This window comes from Populus alba, chromosome 13 (genome assembly GCF_005239225.2).
Source record: "Populus alba chromosome 13, ASM523922v2, whole genome shotgun sequence".
In the NCBI taxonomy this organism is placed as follows: Eukaryota; Viridiplantae; Streptophyta; class Magnoliopsida; order Malpighiales; family Salicaceae; genus Populus; species Populus alba.
In genome coordinates, this window is record NC_133296.1 from 15,356,881 (window position 1) to 15,384,726 (window position 27,846).

Below are 27,846 nucleotides of genomic sequence, written 5' to 3' on the forward strand. Positions count from 1 at the left end.
TCGTAACCCATCGATCTTGCATATGAACATTGCACATTACTAGTTGAAAAATGTAAAATCTTAAAGTTAGGTATTCAATCATTCATGTTTTATGAAAAGACAATAAGTTTTAACCTGTTTTTTTTATTAAAATTTATATTTTAATATTTTTAAATTGTTTTAATATGATAATATCAAAAATAAATTTTAAAAATTAAAAAAATATTTAAAAAAACAATCAATACACCATAATTCAAAATTCTTTATAGTCTCTTGGGATTACTTTATAAAAAGATTAGACGTTAACATCATGTGTAAACACTTCTGCAAGTGGGATTTCCCATCATAATGACTCTTGTTACTCACCTTTTGCTTGGATGGTACAAAATGTCAAATTTCTTCCGTGGAATTATGAGTGCCCGTCGACGTCGATATATTGTAAGAATTTTGGAGCAGGTAAAGGGAGGAGTCAACTGGTGTCGACAGTATCCCAAAACCAATCCCATGACTCATCTCTAGCTAGCCAATAGTAACCCAACACCTACTTGATGTACCCTCGAGGATTTGCCAAGTGGATAGTTTTATCTTTTTCCTTACTTGCCAGTCACGTGATAGGAGACACGTGTTGTGTGAGAATTGGCAGCAGGCAGCAGGGCATGGATGCCACGTGCTGGAGCCCAAGATCAATTATTGCTCTTGCTCCAAAGCCATTGATTGCTCGCAAGGGAACATCACCTGACTTGGATTTCTTCGTGGATTGTGGAATTCTTTTGGTAAGATTTAATTTTGATTTCTCAAGTATTATCCATTTTTCTTGTTTTATTTTAAATGAGTACAATTGTTTTATTATAGAGGTGAAATGTTATTGAGGCATGAAGGACTCGATTGAAGAATGTGTGATACTTTAAGGATTTATTAAGAACTTTTTTAGATTGTTTTATTTAGATCCATGATTAATCACAATTATATATCTTGTTTAGTGGTTAAACATGCATATACCAGCTATTTAATCATGAATTTATACAAAATAACCAAAACATAATATAATGAGGATGGGATTAGTACAGAGAAAGGAGTGTGGGGTCTAGATTAATTTAAAAAAAAATTAAAAGATTTCATGGACCAATTATGGGTTAAATCCATAACTACAGGTTATATAATAGTTCCAATACTTGACTCAAGATTATGAAATGGTTACGTCAATTCACAAATAAAAAAATCATTTTTTTTTATCAAAACAGTATTATTTTAATAATAATAATATATAATTTGAAATGAAACCTAAACTCATCTAAATTTTAAATTAATAAATTACCAGATCAACCTATTAAGCTAGATCAAATTTTATAATCATCTGCATACTGCTAACCCATCCTGTAAATACCAAAAAAAAAAAAAGGAAAAAAAGAGTTTGGTTCGTGTCACCATTTCTATATATTCTTATCTTAGAGATGATGACTTGCATTTTTCTTTTATTAATGTGTAAATTGATATGAGAATATTTCATTAATGCATGCACACGTTGATTCAAGATCATTCATTATCATCCAATATAAAAAAATCATTTGCATCAATTTCACTGAATATATAATAATAATAATAATAATAATAATAATAATAATAATAATAATAATAATAAAAGAAGCAGAAGGAAGAGAATTTAGGTCATGAAAGGATGGTTTCTGCCATAACAAACGTCTTGCATGGAAGCAGCCAAAGGCGAAGTAATCTTTATAATTACCAGAGGAAGAATGTATCAGATAAGAGCAACATCGAGCAGAGATGATGGTCACAGACGGAGGAGCACGGGCTAACCATGGCCTTACTGCATGGTGGGAGGAAACCATAGACAGAGGAGCACGGGCTAACCATGGCCTTACTGCATGGTGGGAGGAAACCATAGACAGAGGAGCACGGGCTAACCATGGCCTTACTGCATGGTGAGAGGAAACCATAGACAAAAAAAACACAACTCCCTCAAATTGTTTATGGGCTCGAGTGTCTCTCCACTCGCAGAGATGGATGAATCTGGTTCAATCTCACCGTGTGAAGTTGCCATCTGTCTCCACTGCGGCATTGAATTTTCTGGCGAGATCCACCCAGCAGCTTTAATCAAGAGTTTATTTGAATACAAGGATAAGAAACATGGCTGCCCTGCCCTTTACATGCCCATTTACAGGGACAAAGAAGAATTGGTTTCCACTTTTTAGATTAAAAAAATAAAAATCCACCAAACTCTGCAACCCACTTGGGAGAGAAACAGCATCCTCTTTCCATGGAGGGTCCCCAGATATCACCATGTCCATGAATTATTACACATTGTTTCGAACCCCAGCAATGATGTTTTTCAGCCACAATTCCTTTCGAGCCTTGAATAATCTCTCTCTCTCTCTCTCTCTCTCACAATAATGCTGATGCTTTTGTACTGACATCTGTGTTTGATTGGGCCTGCGCCTATCTTTGTAAACAATGACTTGTATAGTTATTAAACTTTCGCCTAGAGAATTGATCAGGTTAACTTTCAATTTAAATTGATTTTAATATTAATTTGGTTAAATTTAAGCGATTTAACAAGTTGATACTGTTATATCTAGCTATGTCAAAACCAATGAATTTTTTCTTTTTAAAAAAATATCAAACAAATTTTGTCAAAAAAAAATGATAGACTCAAGTTAATCCAATGACATAATTATCTTTTATACTTTTCAAGTTACACCTTAGAGGATTCAACAAATATACATGTAAATTGAAAAAGAATAATAATAAAAAAAATTTAGTTTAATATTCATCACTAACCATAAATTAAGTGTTAAATAGCTATCATCTAGAATCTATCCTCCTCCATTTCAAGTGCTTTAGAAAATAAGATGTTTCCCTTTATTCTCAATTGTTCTTACTTATCAAAAACTTTTTTGAAAAAAATATTTTTTTTTGCTTCAAATAATTATTTTTGGTCTTTCCATATTATTTCGATATGCTGATATTAAATATAATTTTTTAAAAAATAAAAAAAATATTTTGATGCATTTCTTAACTAAAAGCATTTTGAAAAGCAACCGCAACTATAATGTCAAACGGGCACTTATTCAACTATGTTTCATGTAATTTTTTTATTTAGGAGTAATTGTTTTTTGATTAACATAGGTCTCCGGGTCAACTTGTGTACATCTCGACTAATCTCATGGGTCCTAAAGTTAACAATCATGTAAATCTCCAGTGATCATGAAATGGTTCAAACTCGTGACCACTAAGGAGCAAACCAAAAGTTTGACCAATGGAGCTACCGCCGAGATTATTTGAAAGTAATTTACTTATGCTAGATGAGGACATTTTGGATGTTGTTTTAAGAAATCAAAGGCAATATAATACAGAGATGCAAGGCATGAAAAGGACTAACATGATAAATGGGACTTCATTTTTATAGGAAATAGTCCAAAAGCACAACGCATTTCAGGCACTTGATGACTGTCATCAGAAGGATAATTTAATTGCAGCGGACCAAAAGAGAATCAGAACCAAATCCAGATCTCTATCAAAATCCATCCCACTAGCTCATTACCTTATCAACACAAGAAAATATATTATTCTCCCTCAGCAAATTTGCCTATATCAGGTCCTCAATCCATTAAAAAAAAGCACAGATAACACCGATAAGTAGTTTTCAACTTGTTTTTAGTTTAGACTTTAGGCTAAAGGGTCCAGTGCCGGTCAAGGTGAGCACATATCCATGGTCACTTCCAAGCTACGTGTATGATTAGTGTTTTAAGATAAAATATACATTGTTAATGTTTTAGGACATATGAACATAGAAGAGAAAAAAATTATAGGTTGAAGAGAGAATTTTACATTAGACTAGATGATTGACCGTGTAGGCTTTGCTTGAATTAACTTTTTCTTGAATATAAAAAATATATTATGATATCACTAATGATTTTATTCTAGCAGGAAATTAAATTGTGTGAGTTGTTTTGATATAACTCGATTGATTTTGCGGGTTCAAAAGCAACCTAAATAACCTATAAAAATATAGTTTGACTAAAAAATAATTTAAGATAATATTTTTTTAATATTAAAATAACAACATATTAGATTAACTTGAAATGATCTGGGTTATAAGATTATAATAACCTCATATAAAATAAATCAAAATAAATTATGAAGCTTAATTCCTAATAAATTCAATGTTGATGATGAAATTAAAAATAATAATTAAAAAGAGGCCTAAAAAAATAACCCGAGTTAACCTGTCAAACCTACAATTCAGGTCATAAAATTGAGATAACTCAATGGAAAGTAAATCGAAACAAATTACGAATTTCAATCTTCAATTAGCTCAATGTTAAGGGTGATATTTAAAAAAAAATCAATTAAAAAAAAGATATGAAAAATTAACCCGAGTCAATTCACCAAACCCATGACCTGGGTCATCAGACCGAAATAACCTTATAGAATGAAAATAAAAAATGACCTGATTTAATCTGTTAAATCCGCGACTTTGGTTATGAAACTGAGATAACTCTATAGAGAGCAAATCAAAACAAATCATAAAACTCAATTTTCAATCGATCTTGTCGGACTCAACATTAAATAATGAAATTTATAAATATTCTCAATAAAAAAATAACACAAAAAAAGAGCTAAGTCAACTCGAGTTAACCCGGTAAGCACCATTACCATGTCATAAGACTAAGATAACTTAATTTAAAAAAAAAAACCAAAACAAATCATGAAACATAATTCTCAATTAAACACAATATTAAATGATAAAATCGAGAGATAAAAAATCAATTAATAAAAAGAAAAATAACTGATTCAATTGGGTTAACCCGTCAAACCCACGATCCAGGTCATGAGATAGGGATAACCCAATAAAAATCAAATCTAATGTTGAAGAACATGTGACTCAAGTCATGAGATCGAGATAAACTCTTAAAAAAAAAAACAAAAAAAACTCCTGATTTAACCGAGATTAAAATTTCAAAACCCGTGCCCTTAATCATGAGATCAAGATATTATTATAGAAGGCAAATAAAACGAGATTATGAAGCTCAATTCATAATCGATCAAGAATTAAATGCTGAAATAAAAAAAAATAATTAAAAAAATAACACAAAAAACAACTCGAGTTAACTTGTTAGGCACTATACCCGGGTCATGAGGTTGAATAAGAAAGTAAACAAAATAAGTCATGAAGTCTAATTCTCAATTAACCAATATTAAATAATAATAAAAAAAACTTGAATCAATTGAGTTAACTCATCAAACTTACTATAACTCAATAAAAAATAAATTTAATATTAAAAAATAAATATTACTTAAAAAATCAAATAACAAAAGAGAAAAAAAAGGGCAAAAAGCTAGATGTACACTAAAACCCGTTCTGTTTTAGTTCATAGTTAATTTGTATATTATCAAAGGAAGAAAGACATATTCAAGCGCTACCTTGAGGATCATCAAGATAATAAAACAAAGATTTGATGCTTTACATGCCAGAACTGTAAATACTTTACATGAGCACTAATGATTATAAAGTTCAAATATTCTTCAATCCAATCAGAAAAGTGTGCAAATACGAGAAATCTAGACATGGTGCTTTATTCTTGAATTCTACACAGGAAAAATTGCAAACCATGTTGCATCCAGTAGTTCTGCACTTGAACATGAATCTGGGACAAGTACGAGTCAAGAAAAAAATAAAAATAAAAAAATATTATTTTAATTTTTTAAAAACAATTAACCAGATTTGATCAAAAGGTCAGATTAATCTAGATTTTTAACCGGATTAATACAGGTTTTGTTATTAAGCTTGTGAGCAAGCAATTGCAAAAACCCTGCTACAACATGCAATATTGATTAAAAAAACACATGAATTGCTAACAGAGAATTAAATAATTCAATGTTAATCAAAATCCCATATCTACAATAAACAGGGCACAAGTGCAGTATTAGGTGCCTTAAACCAAATACAGCTTAGTATGGCATAACAAAATGCCTTTTTTTTCCCTGATAAATCCTGCTTCACAAATTTTTATGTCTACATTCCTAAAAGAACAGATCACACATCCTCCTCCGCCAATGGACAAAGGGACAAAGCATTCAACATTGTATGAAGGAAACCTCAGCTCAAGGAAAAAACATTGCAAGAAAAGGAAACAGAACTTTCACACAGAATCAACTTCAACCTGCTGGCGTGCCAGGTATCTTTCCCTCCGCTCTTTCTGAAATGTGTATCAGAGAAATTAGTGTCAGGAAAGATTATAGGCCACAATGTGATAAGAAGAAATTACACACCAAATGTTCAAGACCTTACCCACTCATCTATAACAAGTCCTTCGTTGACGACACGGGGACCTGCATCTTCTGGAGGCTTCTTGCGTGTCTCAAGCTCAGCTTCAGCCTCAGCCAGTTGTCTTTTAAGTTTTTCCAGTGCCTTGACAGAGATAAAACAGAATTCCCTCAAGGATTGAGAAAGCCTTTTCTTGTCTTTATATTTCGTTTTCAAATGCAGGCAGAGGACTTAATAGAGATATTTGAATTTACTTACAGGGCTAGGGCATTCTGGATCAAGAAAAATTACTCGCAGAATTTGCTCAACTGCTACTTGATCCTTCTGCTCGTCAAACTGAATAAAAACAATAGTTTTATCAGCAAAATCAAGGAAGATGTTCATAAAATCATGTTGCCATGAGCTTAATGTAGAATCCCTAATAAGAATCACATTAGGGGTTCAGGCAATATACCATCTCAGGAACATATTCCATTTCTCCTTTCACTTTCAAGCTCATGATCTTGAACTTAACCCTGCTCTTCTGATCTAATTGTCTCTCATTGTTTTCTGGAGGTTCCACAAACTTGAATACTGTTGGACAAGTAATGATTCAGAATAAGAATACTCCAAAACCAAAATGTTTACAGCATACAGTCCCTGATCACTTTAATGGGGACAGTAATCTAGAGTGGTGGAGCAGGAGATTCTGATTACCAGTTGCGGTAAGACTTTCCCCAGGAGCAAGTATAGCCCCAGGAGGACGCATGTAACAGCTCTTTGGTGCAGTCGTTTGGAACTACAACAGCCATCAAATCACTAATTATTCCCAAAATTGATCGACATCAAAATCATTGATCAAAGAAAAGGAGTCGAGAGACGCTCCATACCTTGAAAGCTACATGATACTTGCAAGTGTTCTTGATGCCAATTGCACTCCTAACCTGTTTACCTGGTTCATCTTCAGCACAATAATATTGTAACAAATTAAGTACCAAGAAAACACAAATCTAGTTCACTACCAAATTTCCAATGTTTGAAACACAAAGTAAACCCCAGAAAGAACAGAGGAACAAATCATTAAACAACTGAGTTCATCTGCATAATGATAGCTTCAAATCTGCAAACTAATCAAACAATCAGGTTCCTCAGCTATAAGTACATTAACAAAGAGCAGCTGGATGAATTGCAGTCGATATATGAGCAAACCCAATTAGGTTTCTTTAACTTGTTTGATTTTGACCAACAAAGAACAATCAATCTGTTTTCTTAAGGGCTAGACATTACCATTCTCAAGAATCTCACTTCCCTTCACTAAACTAAGAAAACCCCAGATCATCACCGACAGCAACTGAATCTACTAAACACAGTTCATATCAAGCAAAACCTGCAGAGGACAATCTAATCTGTGTAATTTATGATATCAACAAATCGAAGGTCATTTCTTCATATAAAAATAAAGAAACCCAGATCACGAAAAGTAAAAAAAAAAAAGGTACAAAAACAGTACAAGCTACGCATACACAATCAAAACAAAAAGAACATGGCCAAAGATTTTCAACAACAAAGAACCACAAAACCTTAATTCTTACAAGGAAAGAAGAGCTTGTTAGGAGGATCAAGCCTGAGTCTTCTTCTAGTAGGCAACAAAGACTTAGTAACAAACGATATTGCATTAGTTGAATAATAAAGACTCGATCTTGTCTCTCCAAGCTGGTTACTTTGGTTCTGTTGACAACCATTATTGCCATTACTGTTATTACTACTCATGGAACTTGAAGATGTTGAAGATGAAGAAGTGGTAGTGGTAGAAGAAGAAGCGGCATTGCCATTGCCATTGCTTGTTTGCCAAAATGGCATCTTGCAAAGACTCCAGAGGCTCCTTTCACTCTCTGCTTTAAAAGATGGAAAACTTGTTTAGTTTTCTTTACTGGGGCTTCGTGCTTTTGATTTATCTTCTGTTTTTACTATGATAATGTTGCTGTTGTGCTGTCTTTGTTTCTGTTGATGAAAGCTATGTATCTCCCTATTGTAATAATACTATACCATAAAAATGTGCATAAACTGTGTAGTTTCTGCTGTAAGGTAATGCCTAATGGGAATTTGGTGAATTTTATTGGTCTATTTGAGGTCCGGTCTGCATAGATTCCCGGGCTTTTTCACTCCTTGGTGTGTTCGTTTTTGCCTTTTTTTGGTGGTAGCCATGATAGTGGGGGTGTTTTCTACCTACTTTTCTGTAAAGTATCTATTATTTAGATACATACAGCGTCGTTTAAAAAAAACCATCAATGACATTAAATAAACCGAACTTGAAAAAATAAATAAATTACATGATTAGTTGCAACATATGCATCCATGCATGCCAATAACAATATTATTGAAAGACACCCTCATTTTTTTTTTAAAAAAGATATCCATGATTTTATTTAATAATAAATAAAAAATTAAATGAGATAAATTCATGAAAAAAAAAAATTAAAGCTCAATTCTTAATAACTTAAATATTAAAAGATAAAATTTAAAAAAATTAGAAGAACAAAAAAAGAGAGTCAAGCCCATCCGAATCAGACAACCAAATCCACGATTTAGTCGGTAGACTGAGATAACCTCATAGAAAGTAAATTAAATAAAATTATGAAATCAATTCTCAAATTAACCCAATATTAAAAGGCAAAACTAAAAAAAAAAAAAAAAAAAACACAACTAAAACAAGGCTCGAGTCAACTTAAGTTAACCAACCAAGTTCATGACCCAAAACATAAAATCAAGATAACTTCATAAAGAGAAAATTAAAAAAAAAAAATTAACAAAGTCTAATCTCCAACAAACCAAATATCAAACAATAAATTTTTTTAAAAAAATCAATTCTAAAAAAGGATCTAAAAAAGAATAAAGTCAGCTCAAGCTAATATTTTAAACTCATGACCTGGGTCATGGAGCCGAGACTATCCCATAAAAAGCAAGTCCTAAAAAAATCACAAAGTTAAATTCTTAATCAATCAAATACTTATAAATAAAATTGAAAAACAAATCAATTAAAAAATGATTCAATACAAAATAAATAATAATCAAAAGAATGAAGATCAAATTTGATATAAAAATAAACTAAATGTCAAATGATGAAATAAAAAAGATAACTCAATTAAGAAAAGGGCTCAAAACAAAACAAATATTAATAAAAATAATGAATACCAAATTTAATATAAAATAAAATGAAACAAAATGCTACAGGATAAAATTAAAAAAATAAAATCAATTTAAAAAATCAAAACAAAACCAACAATAATAAAAAAAAATAAAAATTAAATTTAATAAAAAAATAAAATGACATGACAACTTTCAAGTTTAATAGACCAGCTCAAATTCCAAAAAAAAAAAAAAAGTATAAGAAGAAAGAAATTATTGTCAAAGACTTATTATCACTCCTCTATTCACATCCCACCACCATACAAATCTAGTTGAGATGGTTATGAAGCAATCGTGCAAGGCAGCATGGCGCTATGTAAGATGAGGCACGTGCGGCCTCTTCGCACATGGTGGTGCATATGCATGCACCAACCAAGTTTCTCTATCTTTTATTTTCAATTGCTTAATCTGTTTTTTTTTTTTGGAATACACCAACCAAGTTCCCCTACCTATCATTTTTAGTGGCTCAATTTTTCTTTGTTTTTGTTTTGGTTTTTTGGTTTTTTTTTTTTTAAAAAAAAATTTGAATCCTTAAGCCTTAAATATTTTAGATTGATATAATTGTATTTTATTTTACAAAACTGAGCATCAAACATGTGTCAGAATTTGTTTTTCAACATTGTGAGATCCCCACATTTAGGCAGCCAAAAAAATATTATGTCTAATCTAAGAAAAAAACTTAATATTAAAGGATCAAATTAAAAAATTTTAAAAATAATGTGGCATCATGCATTTAGAGTTTTATCAATCATTCAGTTTCATAATTATAATTATCTCATTAATAAAATTTTAAATTCTTATATTGTAATAGATATCATGTTATTTATTAAATAAAAAAATAGTATCGACACTACCTGAAAATCAATAAATACAAACGGAAATACCGAGGGAATATTTCTGTCGGTAAATTTCCGAGGGATTTTACCAACGGAAATATTTCCGAGGGATTTTACTGACGAAAAGATTCCCTCGGTATATACTGAGGGAATTACCGTGGAAAAAAAAATAAAGCAAAGCAAAAAAAAAAAGATGACGTGTCATTTTTTACCAACGGAATTACCGACGGAAAAATTCCGTCGGTAAATCCGTCGGGAAATCTGTTGGTAAACTGTGAACACTGTTCATCATGTCAATTACAAAGAGAATTACCGACGGAATTTTTTCGTCGGTATTTTACAGAGAGCTCCAGAACTGTTCATCTTCCAATTGCACTGTTAATTGTTTTACTTTACGGACAAAATCATCGACGGATTGAAAATGCGTCGGCGTGTTTTGGCGGTTTTCTGAAAAAATTCAATTGATTTAAAATTTTCATTTAAATATTACAGACGGAATCACCGACGGATTGAAAAATCATCGGTAATTTTTGGCGGTTTCTAAAAACTTTTTACAAAATTGAAAATTTAAATTAAATATTACCGACGGAATAATTAAAAAATATTAATATTCAATTATCCGTCGGTAACGCGATCCAATAAAAAACCTGAATCCGCTTATTTCACAAGAGACAGACTCATTTCTTCTTCTTCTTCTACTACTTCTATTTCTTCTTCTTCTTCTTCTACTACTTCTACTTCTACTTCTTCTTCTTCTTCTTCACTATATGTAAAAAACATCAATATCTATTTCTTTCTCTTCTTTTCTCTCCTCATCTCCTTCTCTTTTCCTCCATGCTCGGGTATGTCTTCTTCTTCCTTCTTCTTTTATCCTCTTAGTTTTTTTTTAATTAATATGCTTCATGAAATTTTTTTTTCCTTAGCTTCACTTGCAAGTATATTAAGGTAAGATCTTTCTTTTTTCTTATTTTTTCATGATTTTTCACTATATTTGTTTTTTATTTAATTTTAATTGATTTTGTTCTTAATAATTGTATAAATGTTGTTGTGAGTTTTTTTTTTTTTTTTTTTCATATGAGATCAATTTTTAGTTGATTTATTTATAGGATTTTTAAATTTTTAACAATTGCAACTTCATTTTTTTCATATGAATTTTTTAGTTGAATTAATTTTTTTGTTTTATTTATTTGTTACAAATTTGTTTGAGTTGATTTTCTTATTCTTTTTTCCAAGCATTTTGAGTATATATTATACAATGTTGATTTATGTTAATTTAATTATTTTATAATTTTATAAAATGAATTTTTTTAAAATGTTTTTAAATAATTACCGACGGACATTTCCGTCGGTAAATCCGTTGGTAAATCCATCGGTAATAAAAAAAATTTACCGACGCGTCTGTTCCGCCAGTAAATCCGTCGGTAATATTATTACCGACGGAAAAAAAATTACCGACAAAAGATTCACCGACGAAAATTCTCCGTCGGTGATTTAGTCGGTAAATTAATTACCGATGGAATATGTGTCTTACGCCGACGGAAAAAATCCGTCGGTAAAACTGTTAAATCTTGTAGTGCGATTGCTAGCATTATATGTATAGTTAATGTTTTAAAAAGTCTTTTATTGTGAAAAAAAATCTATAATAGTTCCTTTCTAAGTAAGATTTATTGTCTGAATAAAGAATCAAAAAATTCACTTTTGCTTGGACGAACCAGCTTGGATGTCATTTTGCTTCAAAATTGACACACTCTTTAATTTTTTTTCCCTCAAGAATAAACCTGCTTTTGCTCTTTATCTTAATAATATTTGTTTTTGTAATTCTATTTTTAATTTTTTTTTTATCTAAAAAGATATTAAATTGATGCTTTTTAATTTTTTTTTATATAGTTTTGATAAACCAATATAAAAAATAATATTTTAAAATATTTTCAATTAAATAATACTAAAAAAGATACACTAAAAAGAATGGATAAATTAAGGACAGGGACACTATGCTTGAAGATAGCATCTAAAACATCATGATTTGCTATGATGTCGCAAACATGATATCGTGGAAACATTAAAATAACACACTGATGCCCCCATGTGGCACTCTTGCAAGAAAAAGCATCCCTTCCATAATTCCTTCGCGGTGCTTCATTCAAAATATTTTGCAGGCAATGATTTAACCAACCAGAAGCATTTGGCACCAGAGAACCAGCTGCCAGGTTATAATCACACAACCTTTGTACAAAGTCACTTTACTTTTAAAAATCTTTTGACATGGTCAACAATAATGAAGGATGGATTCCCCAGGATCTTCCCAGTGGACTAATTATAACACTCATGATACAATCCACAAAGCACTAATTGACAATTAATGGAAAATGAAATTTTAGATGAAGATTATTGGAGTTAATTATCACTTACAAGTGACAGTCAGAGCTTTCATTCAAGGCAATCAATTTATCATTATCCATATCTATTTAATATTGAGTTTGAGTTTCATATATATATAATCAAATTCAAGTCTTAAATGTTAGAATTCAATGTCAAATTAGGAAATTATGGATCGTAAAATGTAGAATTTGTGAGAGTTATAACAATATTAGAACTCTGCAATATTAAGATTGTTGATTTTCTTCTTAATTGGATTAAGATAAAATTTTTAGTTTATTAGTGTTTGTAAAGCTGTATAAAATCATCTTGAATGCATAAGAAAAATAATAATTAGTTTAAAACAAAATCTATGTTATTACTTTTGTTCCACAATAAGGGTGAAGTGTTATCCATGTGTGAGTTAAAGCAGAGATTTATAATAATTTAGTAAGTGCTCTATTATTTATATAAGTATAGCATTATACATATGTTATGGTGTCATTTATTACACATGATATATAAAACTATACAAAAAGAAACATAATATTTCTTATTTTACAACTAATCCCATTGTGATATCCCTTATTTCCTATCAAGAAATTCTTTTTTAACAAATAAGGATAAATAAATATTCAATTCTCGGTGTTCATGACTAGGGTTTGACAAAACTAATTCGTATCTCTTCTCACTTTTTATGGAGTTTTTCCGGCGGGATTAGGAGAAAATCAAGGTTGGCTTTCATCGTGTATGGTTGTGAATTTGATGGTTAGTATATAGCCTTGCCATGCCATGGAGGAACCACTCACCTCCCCCACCCACTCCCTATGATGATGAAGCCAACACATGTTCAGTTTATGCATCTGATCGAAGGTGTGTAGAAAGAGTAAAGAAGATGCACATGGTTTTCTGCATTGACATTGAAATAGCAAGGCACATGTGATCATTTACTCTGGCATAAATATACACATGCTTGCTCCTTCCTCATCATCTTTTTTCTCCATGTTGGGTAGGAGCTAACAATTACAAAGTGTTGTGTTTTTCTGCTTACTTTTAGTTTAATTGGGACCCCAACAACTCAAGTACATAACAGTTCTAAGTGATTCTTCTGATTGATTTACCCTTTTCTCTTTGCCTTCCCTCTTCGGTGCAAAATTTGAAGTTGTAGTTGCTGGTGGTGGTGGTGCTGCTGCTGCTGCTGCCGCCGCTTCTCGTCCTACTTGAGCAGGCTTCGAGGAGGAGGAGGAGGAGGAGGAGGAAGAGGCCATGTTCTTATCCTTCAATTCCTCCACAGCTGCTACACTGCCTACAACTGTCCAAACTTTGCTCTTCCAACTCATTGTACAAAAATATGCTATGCAGATGATGCAAGGAGTAGCAAATCGTAGATGGGCTAATTATACAGAGAGAATTGAACAAGATGAAAGCAGTTACAAATTAGCTTATGGTTTTTGCCAAATCTAAGCCTTTGATTCTTACCAGCGGCACTTTTTGTTTCTCTTCAGCCTAGAATTGAGGGAGAAAGCGATAGTCGTTTCCTTTTCATGGATATTTCCGGGATTCCACAAAGTGGACATGTTAAAAGACTCAATGTAACCGAAAAATTCAGGCCCGTTGTTTTACAAAATTCATGAGTAATTTGTTTTTTGGATGTTAAATCGAGTTTCATCTACAAGATAGTTTGTGTAATCGAGTGTAGTGTTAATTTAACACCTGCATGGTAGATCAATACAAAACCTGAGTGATCTAGAACTTTGCTCGGACTTATCAAATCTAGATGAATATCACTAAAATTTAATTTGATTATTTAAAAAAAAATTAAATCAAATTATTTCAATTTTTTTTTTAAAAAAACCAACATTGTTTTGGATCTCCAACTTGTAACTTATATCAAGAGATTGGTAACAGAAACAATTCACATTGAAACTATAAAGAAATTCCTTAAAAATTACCTTTTTTTTGGTAAAATAACTCAGGTAACTTTGGTTGAGTCTATTAATTGTTGTTTGGTCACAAACAATTCACATTGAAACTAGAAAGAAATTCCTTAAAAAACAACTTTTTTTGTAAGAGATTAGCTAGCCGGAGCCTCCTCCCATGATTCATGTGGTGATCGAAACATTACATGCACTTATTTCTAGAGCTAAATCAAATGAATTTGTGTGAAGCATAGATATTTATAAAATAAAATTGCTTTATAGTATTTATAAATCAATTTTTGTGTTTGAAAGAATTCAACTGATCAACAAATCCATCGGGAGTGTTTTTGTTTTCTTTTACCGGAAAAGTATCCTGATCATTACTAGAGGTTGTTAGAGGATGAAGGAGGAAGACATAACTTCTCATCAAAGTGAGAGTTCTGTCTTAACTTTTGGGTCTACGTCTCCATGCATCCTCTGTCTTGTCAAGTTTCCAAAGCTTTACAGCACAATTTGGAAAACGATCAGCTGATCGGGGACCTCTCTCTATAATCAATGTTTTATGAGCATAATTAAAACACTAAGAAAAGCTCCAGAGAGACAGTAAGACAATACTTAGAAAAGATAGTATATATTATACAGAAACTGCTGTAACATTATCATGCACAAGCTGCTGCTGTGCAGCTCTTCTACTGTCATGCCAAGCATGGAGATAATCTTATCGAAAAGTTGTTTTTTTTTTTTTTTTATAACAAATATACATATCTTTTGATTTTTTTCAACAAGTACTTAATAAATAATTAATATGAGATATATGTCTAATTATATATTCTTTAAAATATCTATATTTTATGTCATTTAAATAAACATAAGGATATACAATTGTACCAAAAAGAAATAATTCATGTAACAAGAATGATTTCTAAATTAATAGAAAAATTGTTAATTCAATTTATGTGTTTCCACACGTATTATAAACAATATAATTAGATTGAATTATATGATTTTTTTATTTATTCTAAATATAAAAATTATAATAAGCTATATTTGCTTATAAATTAATTCAATTCAGTATGTGATTTTGTTTCAAATAGAATGTTATAGTTTTTTTATGAAGTTTAATTTTTTAGCTAATGATGTGATATTAAATGCAAAATAAATAAAAAATACCATTTCCTTCTTTAAAACTTTTGGTTACATGATTTTAACACGTTATAGTTAATTCAGTCTTCTCAACAAATAATTGATCTTTTATTTTATTTTGAATATCCTATTTAAAACTTATTAACTAACCTTAGCCATAAAAGGATATTATTGATATTTATAATAAAAAGTAATCTATAAAAATTATAAACAAAATTAATATATAAGATACTACATAGTCAAAAATATCCTCCCATGATCATTTAGCGATTCATGCAACAATATCCCATTGAAACACAAACATTTCTGTAGCAGAAGCTGATTGAGCTGACCATGTTTTGTCCTAACTCCTAACAAGTGTACGTCGCTTAAATTTCATTTTGATTAGTATTCTAAAACAAAAAGAAAAAAGAAAAAAAAGAGAGAAACTGTTAGTCAGAGGGAAGAGATAGAAATATAGAATAGATTTTAGAGTAAATTTGTAATTTTTCTAAACATAAAAGATAAGAAATTAAACATATATCCTCTCTATTCTCACTATTTACATCTTTTTTATCTTCATATAGTTTACCAAACCCTAATTTAGAAACTCACTCCCTCCTTGATTGTCTCTATATATAGAGACACGAGTCTATGCATGAATATAGCTCCTCTGCTAGTAGTTTTAGATACTAGTAAGGACCCCAAGAACTTAAGTACATGACTTTCCTCATCGACTCCTCTGATTGCTTTGCTTTATGATTTTCTCGTACTTTACTTGAAACCACAGTAGAGGGAGGAGAAGACAGCTTCCTTGTCTTAGATGTTGACCTGACCTGGTTCTTGGCAGGTTGGTGTAATGATCTTATTGTGTGGTTCCACCCGCAAAATCCTTGATCTTTCAAGGCTTCCACGGCTGCATTACTGGTGGCTACAGCCCAAGCTTTGGCTGTTGAGCTCATTTTCTATTTTCTTCTTTTGTATAAAAAGAATCGGGCAATCTCGTAGCTGAGGAAGATGAGATATTAGGTGAGGATTTGCAATGTTTTGATGGTGTAAATTGTAAGCAGGGGCCTGCTTATATAGAGAGTTCATAAAAAGTGGACAGAGGTTTGGGAAGAAAGCAGAGGCTACCGACTATGAGATCGATGCTGCTGCTGGTTTTGGCAAGCTACTGTGAGCCAATGAGATGTAATTTTCTTTTGTTTTTTTATCAGTGGGATCGTGATAGGATAGGATTTGTTAACGTCAAAAACAACAGGTGGGAGAAAATGGCGTCTCCACCGTACCTAGGCCAGAATGTGACTTATTGCTAGTGATGGGCACAAAGTTTTTATATAAAAATCCAATCGAGTCTGAAGAAAGGGAATCAAATCCATTGTTTTTAGTTCAACAGAGAGAGGGTGGAAGCATGATGGGATGGGAGTATTCGGCCATGTCTCCACCTGGAATCATAGTTGATGACGACTACCATACGTTCTTGTGTCACCAAAACCAAATTCTCATCTCTCCATGACAATTGATGATTTTGTTTGACAATGATATAAATTATACTTTAACAATTTATTATTTAATAGTTTGAGTTTCTTTTATTATTAAAATAGTTTTTTTATGTGATAACAAGGTTTTAATAAATAAGATGTAATGAGTTTGAATTTCATTGTATATATTCTAATTAATTGAAATAATAAAAACAATTAAACACTAAATAATGATAGATTTATATAAGTTTCAATTCCAAAACATTTTCATTTAAAGATATTTATTATAAAATAATATAGATCATATTTTAAAATTTTATATAATAACTTAAATTTCTTTTTATTAATTAAACTGGTTTTTGCTTTTTTTAAATTTGGTGGCTTATATTTAAGCTAAGAACATATGACGTCTAATTTCAAAATCTGAGATTTTTGTGCGTTACAATATGAATCAATGATTGCAAAAGATTTATTATAAACATTGTTTACATATATGTTAAATAAAATATTTCAGTAAAATAAAATATTTTTCATTAATTAGTAGTTTTGAAATATGATAATAATAACAATAAAATTGTGATGTTGATAATAAAAGTAGTGATGATAATGTAATTATAATGATAGTATTAATTTAATTATGATTATGATGATAGTATTTAATTATAGATGGTAAAGGTTATGATAATATTGGTGATAATAATAGTGGTTTTAAGACAATAATGATAATAATAATAATAAAAATAATAACATAATAGTTTATAATAATAATTATTATTTTAATAATAAGATTATGGTGCGGCAATTGTTACGATAATTAGTGGTGATGATTATGGTTTGGATAATAATAAAAATTTATCAAGTTTTTTATTTATTTATATTTAGAATCAATTATTTTCCCGCAAACAAAGACACAGTTTGAAATGTGTCTCCTCCAATCAGCGAATTGAAAAGCTAGCTAAAGCACTCTTCTTGAAAAAAAAAACAAAAACCATGTTTGTTTGATATATTTATCGAGTTGCAATAAATGGGGGTGTTTTCATCAAACTATATTTTATAAGGGATGGACTAGTGAATAAAATTCTCTCTCTCTCTCTCTCTCTCTCTCTCTCTCTCTCTCTCTCTCTCTCTCTCTCTCTCTCTCTGGCCTTGTTTATTTATTATATTTATTGGAAAGTAATTTTTATGAAAAATAAAATTTTGAAAAGTGAATTATTTTTTAATATTATAAAATATAAATTAAAAAATATTTTTTAGTATTTGACTATGTCATGAAAAATAAGATGAAAAATAACTTACTAACATTTTAGTTTTTTTTAAGTTTATTAAAAGAATGAGGATTAAATCTAATAGATAAATAAATTTGAATGAAACTGAGATAAAAAAATTGAAAGATGATGCAATTAAAAAAAATTCTAATTTCATAAAATATTTTAATTAAAATAAATAGCAATAAAAAGAATTAGGGCCAAATTTAATAGATAAGAAAATCTCTATTAAAAAAAGAATAAGATAAAAGCAAATAACAATTAAAAATAAAATAAAGTTGATATAAAACTCAAATTAAATTAGATTTTAATGGATAAAATAAAAAAAATCAAATTAAAATATATAACGATCAAAAATATTTGGAACTAAATTTGATATAATTAAAAAATAATAAGAATTGTTTTTAATTTTTCACAACTTTTAAGAAGTATATTCCATAAAAAATAAAAGAATTTTTTTTTTCTGAAAGTAAAATTAATTTGTTTTCTTAACTGAAAGATGTTTTCTATTGAGTAACTTTTTTAATAACAAAAAAAATGGAAAATCTTGAAAAAAATCACTTCCTATATGTCTAATTTGATTTGATTTAGACATATCAAATATCAACTCTAGTATACGATCCAAAAAAAAAAAAGATACTCTAGCATGAGAAAGAGCAAATTAGATAATCTTATTTGCGCTTTATTATGATCATAGCAAGGCTCGTAGTTATTATGCCTATTTTGGGGAAAGGCTTGGATGTTTAATAACCAGGGCAAGGATTTGGTTGTATTTTAAAATATTATCTAATAATTAGTAGTATAGTTTGATACAAGTTTTAAATTTAAAGAAAGTTTTTTTTTAAAAAAATATGTTAAAAAATAATATAAATTATATTTTAAATTTAATAATTTAAATTTTTAGATTAAGATTTTAATAATATATTGGAGGTTAATCTACTTCTTTTTCTTCAACAATGAGGCTTGAAGGATATAATTCTAGAATTTGCCAAAGCATATGCTCAAAACCAGGAAAAATACGGGTTTTTTTAAAACAAAAAGAAAAGAAAATTGGAAAACCAACATTTCTCGTCCACACAAATGATTGTACTGTTGGAAAGTGCGATTTTTTTAAAAAATACACGCAAATGATTTGTACAAACTCCAACATGAGAGACGAGAGAGAAGAAGATGAAATAACGAAGAAGACATGGAGTGCCGTTTGGTATTGTGGTCAAATTTAATTTTTAAAAAATTTTAAATTTTTTTATTTTTTTTGTTAAAATTAAGTACGGTTTGTACTTTTTGGATCATTTTGATGTGCTGATATCAAAAATAATTTTTTAAAAATAAAAAAAATATTATTGACATGCTTTTCGGCACGAAAAACTATGTAAAAAGCAACCACTACCACACTTCCAAACATCCTATTAAACTTTGAAAACGATGCCACTAATATTTTTCGTCCAGATAAGTCCAATAATATCAAATAAAAATTATTAAGAATAACTAGAATGGGTCCAGAGGCAAGTGAGCCAGGCTGCCACTGGGAAAAACTAGTTGTTTTTCTTCAATAATGGGGCTTGGAGGATATTATTTTAGCATTTGCAAAAGCGTCTACTCAAAACCAGGAAAAACACAGCACTACTTTTTGAAAACAATGATCGTTGATACGCAGCACGTTTCACATAATCATAATAATAATTATAAAAAAATTCTGAAGTTTCAAGGGGCTCGCACCGTATAGAAACATTGTCGACACTCATGCATAATGTTGTTAGAAATAATTTAATTATTAGTCCATCAATTTTACAAATTTTGTCAATTAAGTATATAGATTTTAATTAAGTATGTTTGTTTGAGTACACTGAATGTTTTTTTTTTGTCAGGATCTTTCATCCAAGTTTCATTCTATTATGATGATGTTTGGAAATCCAACATGTTTAAAAATAAAATTTATGTAATTGAAGAAAAAGTTAATCATTTAGTTCTTACAATTTAATTTTTTTTCTTTAGCCAAGAATGATAGCTCGACGTGAGAAGTCAAATATTTATAAAATGTTAGTTTTGATAAATATGGAGACTTTGTATGTTTAAATATCTTTATAAAAAAAAATATATATAATTATATTTTAAAAAGAGATTCTAAAAACATATATGCAAATATGTGGAGAATAAAGATATTGTAAATATTTTAGTTGAATGATTCATGAGATATTTATAACCTATAAATATTATCTTTTTATTTAAAGGGGTTAAAGAGTAATTTTTTTTAATAACATTAATGATGGATAAATATTTATTATATAAACATTAATGAGATGAAGAGTTAATAAGTACTTAGATATTTTTATACACCCAAATGCCTTAAGAAAGTAGAATCCAAAATATATATATATGGGTTAGTAAAAAGTCATGAAAGATTCAAAATATTTTTTTTCATTATCTGGGCCCATGATTTTTGGGCCTTCAAAGTTTTAGACCGTTAAATTTAATTATAACTTAACAAAAAATTTATTTTGAAAACTATTGATAAATCATGATGCATCAATTCATTATATAATGACATATCTTTTGACCATATTAAAGAAAATTAGTACATCAGCTATTATTTTTTTTTTCATTAGAGTATATCACTTTTATTTTGGTGCACCGAATTTTTTAGTTAATCCAATCAAGTATTTTAAGTACATCATTAGTAAAAATAGCAATGGATAAGAAATTTTAAAAAATACTTAATTGAGAGTTTTAAGAACATCGTTGTACTTATACTAATATTTTTACTATATATATATATATATATATTATATATATATATATAAATCATATACTCGATTGAAAAGGGATAAGAAGTTGGTGTAGTATTAGTATAATTATCCAGTATTGACAAAGAAACGTCATAAACTGTGAGTATAAAACAAATGGATTCTCTTATTTTAAGAAACAATAATCACCCCAAAATTTAGTTAGAACTTATAAATTCATTTTACAGAGCCTTTTTCTTTTCTAAATTCGATAGTAAATATTGTGCATTTGAGTTAATTTAGATATAAATTAAAGATAAATTCCTCCCAGAATATTATTTTAGAAGCACACCTACATAAAGTTTCAAGTTTCTTAAAGGTACAGAAGTTTTTACATTGAAGAAACTAATCCCTATTGGCTAAAAAGGAGAGGATAAGATTTTAATCCAATCATGTTAGCTTATTAATTCAACATCCTGCAATAATTTTAAAAGCTGTTTCATCCTAAAAATTTACTCGCGGAAATTATATTTTAATGCACTAATCAAAGGGACAGCTTCCTATTAAAAAAGAAATGAAATGAAGAACTCCCAAAAAGAAATGGGAGAACAGAAATTGAAAAATAAATGGTACTGTAAACAAAATTTATCCAAAAATAATATGGTTTGATATTCAGTAAATTGGGACCAAAATTTACAATTTACACTATTTTTTCCCCATCATTCAGGAATTCACTCTCAACATTGATCGAAACATAAATTGCTAGAGCATAATCCGATGGAGCTGAATAAGAAGGTGGTCGGCCTTGTCATGTTTCTTCAAAAAAGTCTGAAAACTGTAGATCGTCTCTATGCTGCCACCAGACCATGCATGAATGCAGTTCCTCTGCTATTAGTTTAGAGACTAGTAAGGACCCCACGAACTCAAGTACATGACTTTTCTCAGTGACTCCTCTGACTGCTTTGATTTCTGATTTTCTCTCAGTTTACCCGGAACCGCCGTAGAAGTTTGAGAAGAGAGCTTCTTGGCCAGAGAGAATGATCTGAGTTGGTTCTTGGCATGTTGATGTAATGATCTTATTGTGTAGTTCCATCTACAGAATCCTTGATCTTTCAAGGCTTCGACAGCTGCAATACTAGCTGCTACAGCCCAAGCTTTGCTTGCTGAACTCATTTCTCTATTTCCTTCTTAGTACTAGAACATCAAGGATTTGAAATGGACAATTTTTAGAAAAAAGTTGAGATGTAAGATTTGAGTTTGACGGTGGAAATGGCAAGCTGGGTGCTTTTGCTTATATAGAGAGGAGGTAGGTGCAAGAAAAGGGGGCCAGAAGTTCGGAGGAAAATCAGAAGCTAGCTACAAGCTGTAGCAGGTGGTTTTGGCTTAAATGAAAGCAAATGGTGTTATTTCAGTGGTGTTACGCTAGGATAAGATGAATTTAATGTACAGGATTGACCACTTGGTTGCCTAAAATAAAAAGGAGAAAAGTATGGGGAATTTTTACCTTTTAGCATGTTCGATTAAGACAAAGCTAGAGTGTGACTTGTTTAGTGAAAGGCACACGGTTTTGCTTTACAAAAATCCAAATTGAGCCTCAAGTATAGGAGGCAAATCCACTAGTTTTTTCTTCAAGAATGGAGCCAAAAGGATAGAGTTTTAGCATTTGTCTTGGCCTCTACTCAAACCTGGGAAAATACAGGAGTCCTTGCTGAAAAAAATAATTGGATTCATTGCATGTGTCACAAAAAAAAAACAAAACAAAAAAACAAGTTCTCTGCTCATGGAAAAGGACGACACGCGTTACCCAAAGCCAACTGATCCAATTACCTTCAGAAAATATTGCCCCCTCAACCTCAAGATTTCTAATTTGCGAAGCTTATTTATTTATATACTTATCAGATTTGTTTTTTTAAAAAAAACAAAAAAAGTGGTACTACCAAAACAAATGGGAAAACAGAAAACCATAGAATAAATGGTGTCAACAAAAAATTATCCAAAAATCATATGAATTGACTGGAAAATTGACAATTTACATCAACTACAACAATCAGAGATACATGACTTTTCTTAGAGACTCCTCTGACTGTTTTCCCTTCTCTTCCTTGACCTTGCTTGAAATCATTGCAAAAGTTGAAGAAGAAAGCGTTGGTGTAGTGTTCTCAATGTGTAGTTGCACCAGCAGAAGCCTCCGCACCTCCAAGAGCAGCTGCTACCATCCAAGCTTTACTTCTAGAACTCGTTTTTTACCTGGTATCAATGTAATGCAAAACAACTGGTTGGAAACTCTTTTGATGTGGGGATATTGTGCAGATTAAGATATCACTTTCCATTTTCGATGAAGTAAATGGCAAGGAGGAGTTTACTTTGTACAGGAGAGAGCACCAGAAGTTAAGGAAAAAACCTGAGAAAAACCAAAAGCATATTTTGAGTGAACAGGCCAACGGTATATTGAGTGAGGAAACCAGCAAAGGCCAACGGTATTTTTTTATGGGATAAGACGTCTCGATTCTCCTTGTAATATTGTATTCAATTTGGAATTTGTACTCGTGGGATGCTATAATGCAACCATGATTTATCAGCATATAAATAATCTCCAGTTGGTTGAAATGCTAAAGCATCAACCTTGATTTAATTATCAAGGAATGGTTAAAAACTTAAATCCATGTCGTGTTCTGTGATTTTAAGCTTCTGCATATTCACCTGTGCTTGAGTAGGAGAGCATATACAAGGATGATGGCCTAAATTGGCCATCTTCTTTCACAACAAAATGATAAAAAGCCGAGCAAGATTGCAAGGGAGATAAATTAAAAAGAACAACACCAATAGTAAGAGATATATAGGAAGGTGATGACAACAATGGTTGTTCAACAAATTAAACGCTCGTGTTGGATAATTACAGCTTACAGTTCACATCGATACTTGCAGCAATCACTCATCAATTTCCTCATGTTTTGTTCTTCTCAATGGGTAGATTAGCGTGTTTGAAAGTGTAATAATAATTGATTTAAAAAATATTTTTTATTAAAAAAACATTAAAATAATATTTTTTAATTTTTTTAAAAAACAATAAAAAATATAAAAAAAACCATTTAATTTTATTTTTATTTTGAAATTCTGGTGCAAACGCAACTCCTTAAGAGTCTAAAAATGTATTTGATTTTGAGTAACTTCTGCTTTTAAGACTGACCACAAAAACAAAGTGTTTGGTTATATTTGAATCACATGCTTGTATTTGTGGGATTATTAAAATTTGCAATCCAACCACATGTTAACAAAAGCAAGATCAACGTGCTTTTAATGAGTTACAAGCTCAGTCTAACAAAAAAAAAAAAAAAACACCTTTCTTCACATGCTATGGTCATTTTACCTTAACAAAACAAGTGTCTTTCTCTTTTATTGTTCTTATTCTAATATATTATGATTTCTATGCAAATTAAGAAAAAACTTAGCCTTTTTTTTTTTAATTTAAGTTATAACTTTAATTTCAATCATAATTTTAATTAACCAAAATACTCTTAATATATTTTTTATTGAATAATATTTTTAACAACACTTTTAACTAAACACCTATTTAATTCAAGACAGCCACAACTAAAAAGTGATTATTATTTTCAAATCTCAACCACAAACATATCAAAACAAACACAATCTATGAGTCTTGAGCTTCTCACGTCGAACTTCTTCATTCATTAATACGGACCCCAACAACCCAAGTACATGGCTTTCCTCAGATACTCCTCGGACTGGCTTGATTTCCTCAATTTGCTTGAAGCCATAGAAGAAGATGAAGAGGAAAGCTTCTCTGCCTGAGGTGTTGACCTCATGTTATTCTTGGCATGTTGGTGTAATGATCTTATGGTGCAGGTCCATCTGCAAAAGCCCTGGTCCTTCAATGCCTTCACAGCTCCAATGCTAGCTGTCACGATCCAAGCCTTTCTTGATGTGCTCATATTTTCTTCTTTAAACCTAAAAATCTCCTCTTTCTTTTAGGTGGATGGCTGTATGTATGAATACTGGATTGCAATGGGGTTTTATTTATAGAGGGTGACGCTACGTAGTGAGTGAAAGTGTGGAGTAGAAACAAGAAACTAGAAACCATCAGCTATAGCTAGAATATGGCAGTGGCTTTGGCCCCAGGTAAAGCAAAAGGTTAGTATCTTGTTTTGGCATAATGACTTTCTTGACCATGCACAACCATTTGACAAGCCAATTATACAAGGAGAAATATGGGTTTTGGTCACACTTTGATGGTGAAATTGGACAGAATAATGTAGCCATTAAAGTAAAGCAACTCATAATGGACACACCCTTTTACTCTAAACTGCCTGCTACTCCATTATATAATAGATGAGGCAAAAATGGGAATAACAGGTGGCACGCTCCGGTCAAGCATGTGTGGTTTAAATTCCGTACAGTATTAATATTATTGTTTCGTTGTTAAAGTATTTTTTTACTTAGAAATAATTTTTTTTTAATTTTTTAAATTTATTGTTGATATTAGTACATCAAAATGATATGAAAACACCAAAAAAAATTAATTTAAAGTAAAGAAAAAAATAAAATAATTAAAAAAAAACATTTTTAAAACACAAAAACAAATAGGTTTTTAGATTTTAAAGGTGTGTTTGGGAGTATGGTCGAACTATTTTCTGAAAATTTTTTATAATTTTATTCAAACAAAGAAAAAATTGAATGATGCTAAATAAAATATCATCTAAATATATTCTTATATATTTGTAATTAATCAACTTTTAAGAAAATTACGCCTAATTGTTAGAAAAATATTCTTAAAAAAGGCCAAGTGTCCTTGATGGGCTATTGCACCTGGCTCATAAAATAAAAACACTGGGCGTAGGGGCTCGCAAGGCCAAGCCTGCACCCTGGCATTGTTTTGGGTTGATTGTTGTTGCCTTGCTTTTTTTAAATAAAAAAATAATTAAACAATATGTTATTTGGAAGCCCAAAACTCGACCACTGAGAGGTGATCAAAAAATTCAAGATTGGTAATTTTGGCTAAAAACATATTTTTAATTTATTATCATCTAAAAACACCTAACAAATACTATAATAAAATTAAAACACTAATCTATTAGCTCAAAACACCTCAAAATTAATTAAAAAAAATCAAGTTGAAAAAGAAAAAATCAATCCCCTATCTAACATTTCTTGTAAGATAAAAAGCAAAAAGAAACACTTAGAGACACCAAGAAGTCAAATAATTCTAAGGACGATGCTAATATCCTTCGAATTAACAAACAAAAAAACCAATCTAATAATTCTAAAAAAAGAAAAAAAGAATGGTATCCCAAGGTTCCCAACCTTAACTTCCATATATATGCACAGTTTTCTGTGGCCTCTTTAAGAAATCGCATTAATGAGCTCATTAATTGCAATTTTCCTAATCTGAAAGATTTATTTAAATCGTGATTTTGCATGGCTTAATTGTGATTTATTTAATTTTATGAGTATGTTTAGCAGTGTGATAGCGGTTACTTTTCAAATAACTTTTCGTACCGAAATATATGTCAAAGATATTTTTTATTTTTAAAAAATTATTTTTGATATCAGTATATTAAAATAATCCAAAATGTATAAACTATATTAAATTTTAATAAAAAATAAAAAAAAATTAAATTTTGTGTGCTTAGTAAGAACTGCTTCTGTTGAAGAAACCCTTTTGAAAAGACACCGTATTTTGGCAAGTAGCAGAACCAAATCGCCTAATTTTTCCATCGGGCCAAACGTTTAGGTCGTTAATCACAGGGTTTAGTCCTGACGTTTATAGGCCAACAAACATGAGTCTTCAGGTGCTTAAGCAGGAATTGTTTTAGAGCAGTTCAAGGCCTAGAAGACCAGAATATTCTAAAGGGATGATGATGATGCATCCTCGGGCAAAACCAAGATCACCAGAATCGGAAAGTTTCACTCAGTTTAGATGGGTTTCTGGTGCCCACTGAACCCAGGAAGAAGGCTGGTGCCGGTGAGAAGCGAAGGCTGAGGGAAGCTGAAAAGGCTGAGAATGTCATGCATCTCATTTCTTGTACTGGTTTTGGTTTTTGGTTTTTGGAGAAATGTGTACTGGTTTTGTTAATTTCTCGCATTTCACTGTACACGAATTAATATTCTGTTGTTTTTGAAATATTATTTAAATCTTTTAGAATTTTGCTATATAAATCTTTAGTTTCATGGTATTTGTTTTTGTTATTTATTTATTTCGGTTGAATCCAACACCCTACACTATTCGATTACACGATCAAAGATGGTGCTTTCTTAAATTTCCAAAAACTTCAAAACCAGAGACCTATGGAAATCCCGAATTTTAATAATTAGTTTATTCCATGGATCTGAAACGCTTCGTTGGCCGCCTTGATGCTCCAGCAATTTAGGTCGGGTTTTATTTCAAATTGATTGGACAGTGAATGTGCCAAACTTGCTTGATTTAATGAGTTAATTCATAATTTAGTTGATATAATTAAATTTAGATAAACCTAATTAAATTAATTTTATAAAAAAAAAAAAAAAATAAAACCATATCATTTTGAATAAAATAATTAATTTAGAATGGCTCGATGATTTGCAAATTAATTAGATTGTCCCTTCACTTAGTTGACCTGATTAAATTCAAGTGAACCTAATTGAGTCAACTCCAAAAAATTTAATTGAAAAAAAAACAAAAAAAAAATGTTTTAAATAAAATAATTGATTTAGATTAATT

At 30.3% G+C, this 27,846-nt stretch overlaps 3 protein-coding genes across 3 annotated transcripts; all 3 read right to left on the bottom strand.

The window, feature by feature from the left end:
• Window positions 1-5,811: 5,811 nt before the first annotated feature.
• Window positions 5,812-8,289, bottom strand: LOC118028181 (vesicle-associated protein 4-2). Its single transcript, XM_035031720.2, has 7 exons — window positions 7,837-8,289; window positions 7,135-7,205; window positions 6,962-7,043; window positions 6,720-6,838; window positions 6,524-6,601; window positions 6,290-6,409; window positions 5,812-6,197 (listed from the first exon to the last, which is right to left on the bottom strand). Exons 1-7 carry the CDS (start codon window positions 8,102-8,104, stop codon window positions 6,141-6,143), a joined length of 795 nt encoding a protein of 264 aa, XP_034887611.1. The 5' UTR covers window positions 8,105-8,289; the 3' UTR covers window positions 5,812-6,140.
• A 13,486-nt stretch (window positions 8,290-21,775) lies between these two features.
• On the bottom strand, window positions 21,776-22,741 carry LOC118028159 (uncharacterized). Its single transcript, XM_035031699.2, has one exon. It carries the CDS (start codon window positions 22,302-22,304, stop codon window positions 22,035-22,037), a length of 270 nt encoding a protein of 89 aa, XP_034887590.1. The 5' UTR covers window positions 22,305-22,741; the 3' UTR covers window positions 21,776-22,034.
• A 1,903-nt stretch (window positions 22,742-24,644) lies between these two features.
• On the bottom strand, window positions 24,645-25,374 carry LOC118028168 (uncharacterized). Its single transcript, XM_035031708.2, has one exon. The coding sequence runs from the start codon at window positions 25,079-25,081 to the stop codon at window positions 24,821-24,823; it is 261 nt and encodes an 86-aa protein (XP_034887599.1). The 5' UTR covers window positions 25,082-25,374; the 3' UTR covers window positions 24,645-24,820.
• Window positions 25,375-27,846: the final 2,472 nt, after the last annotated feature.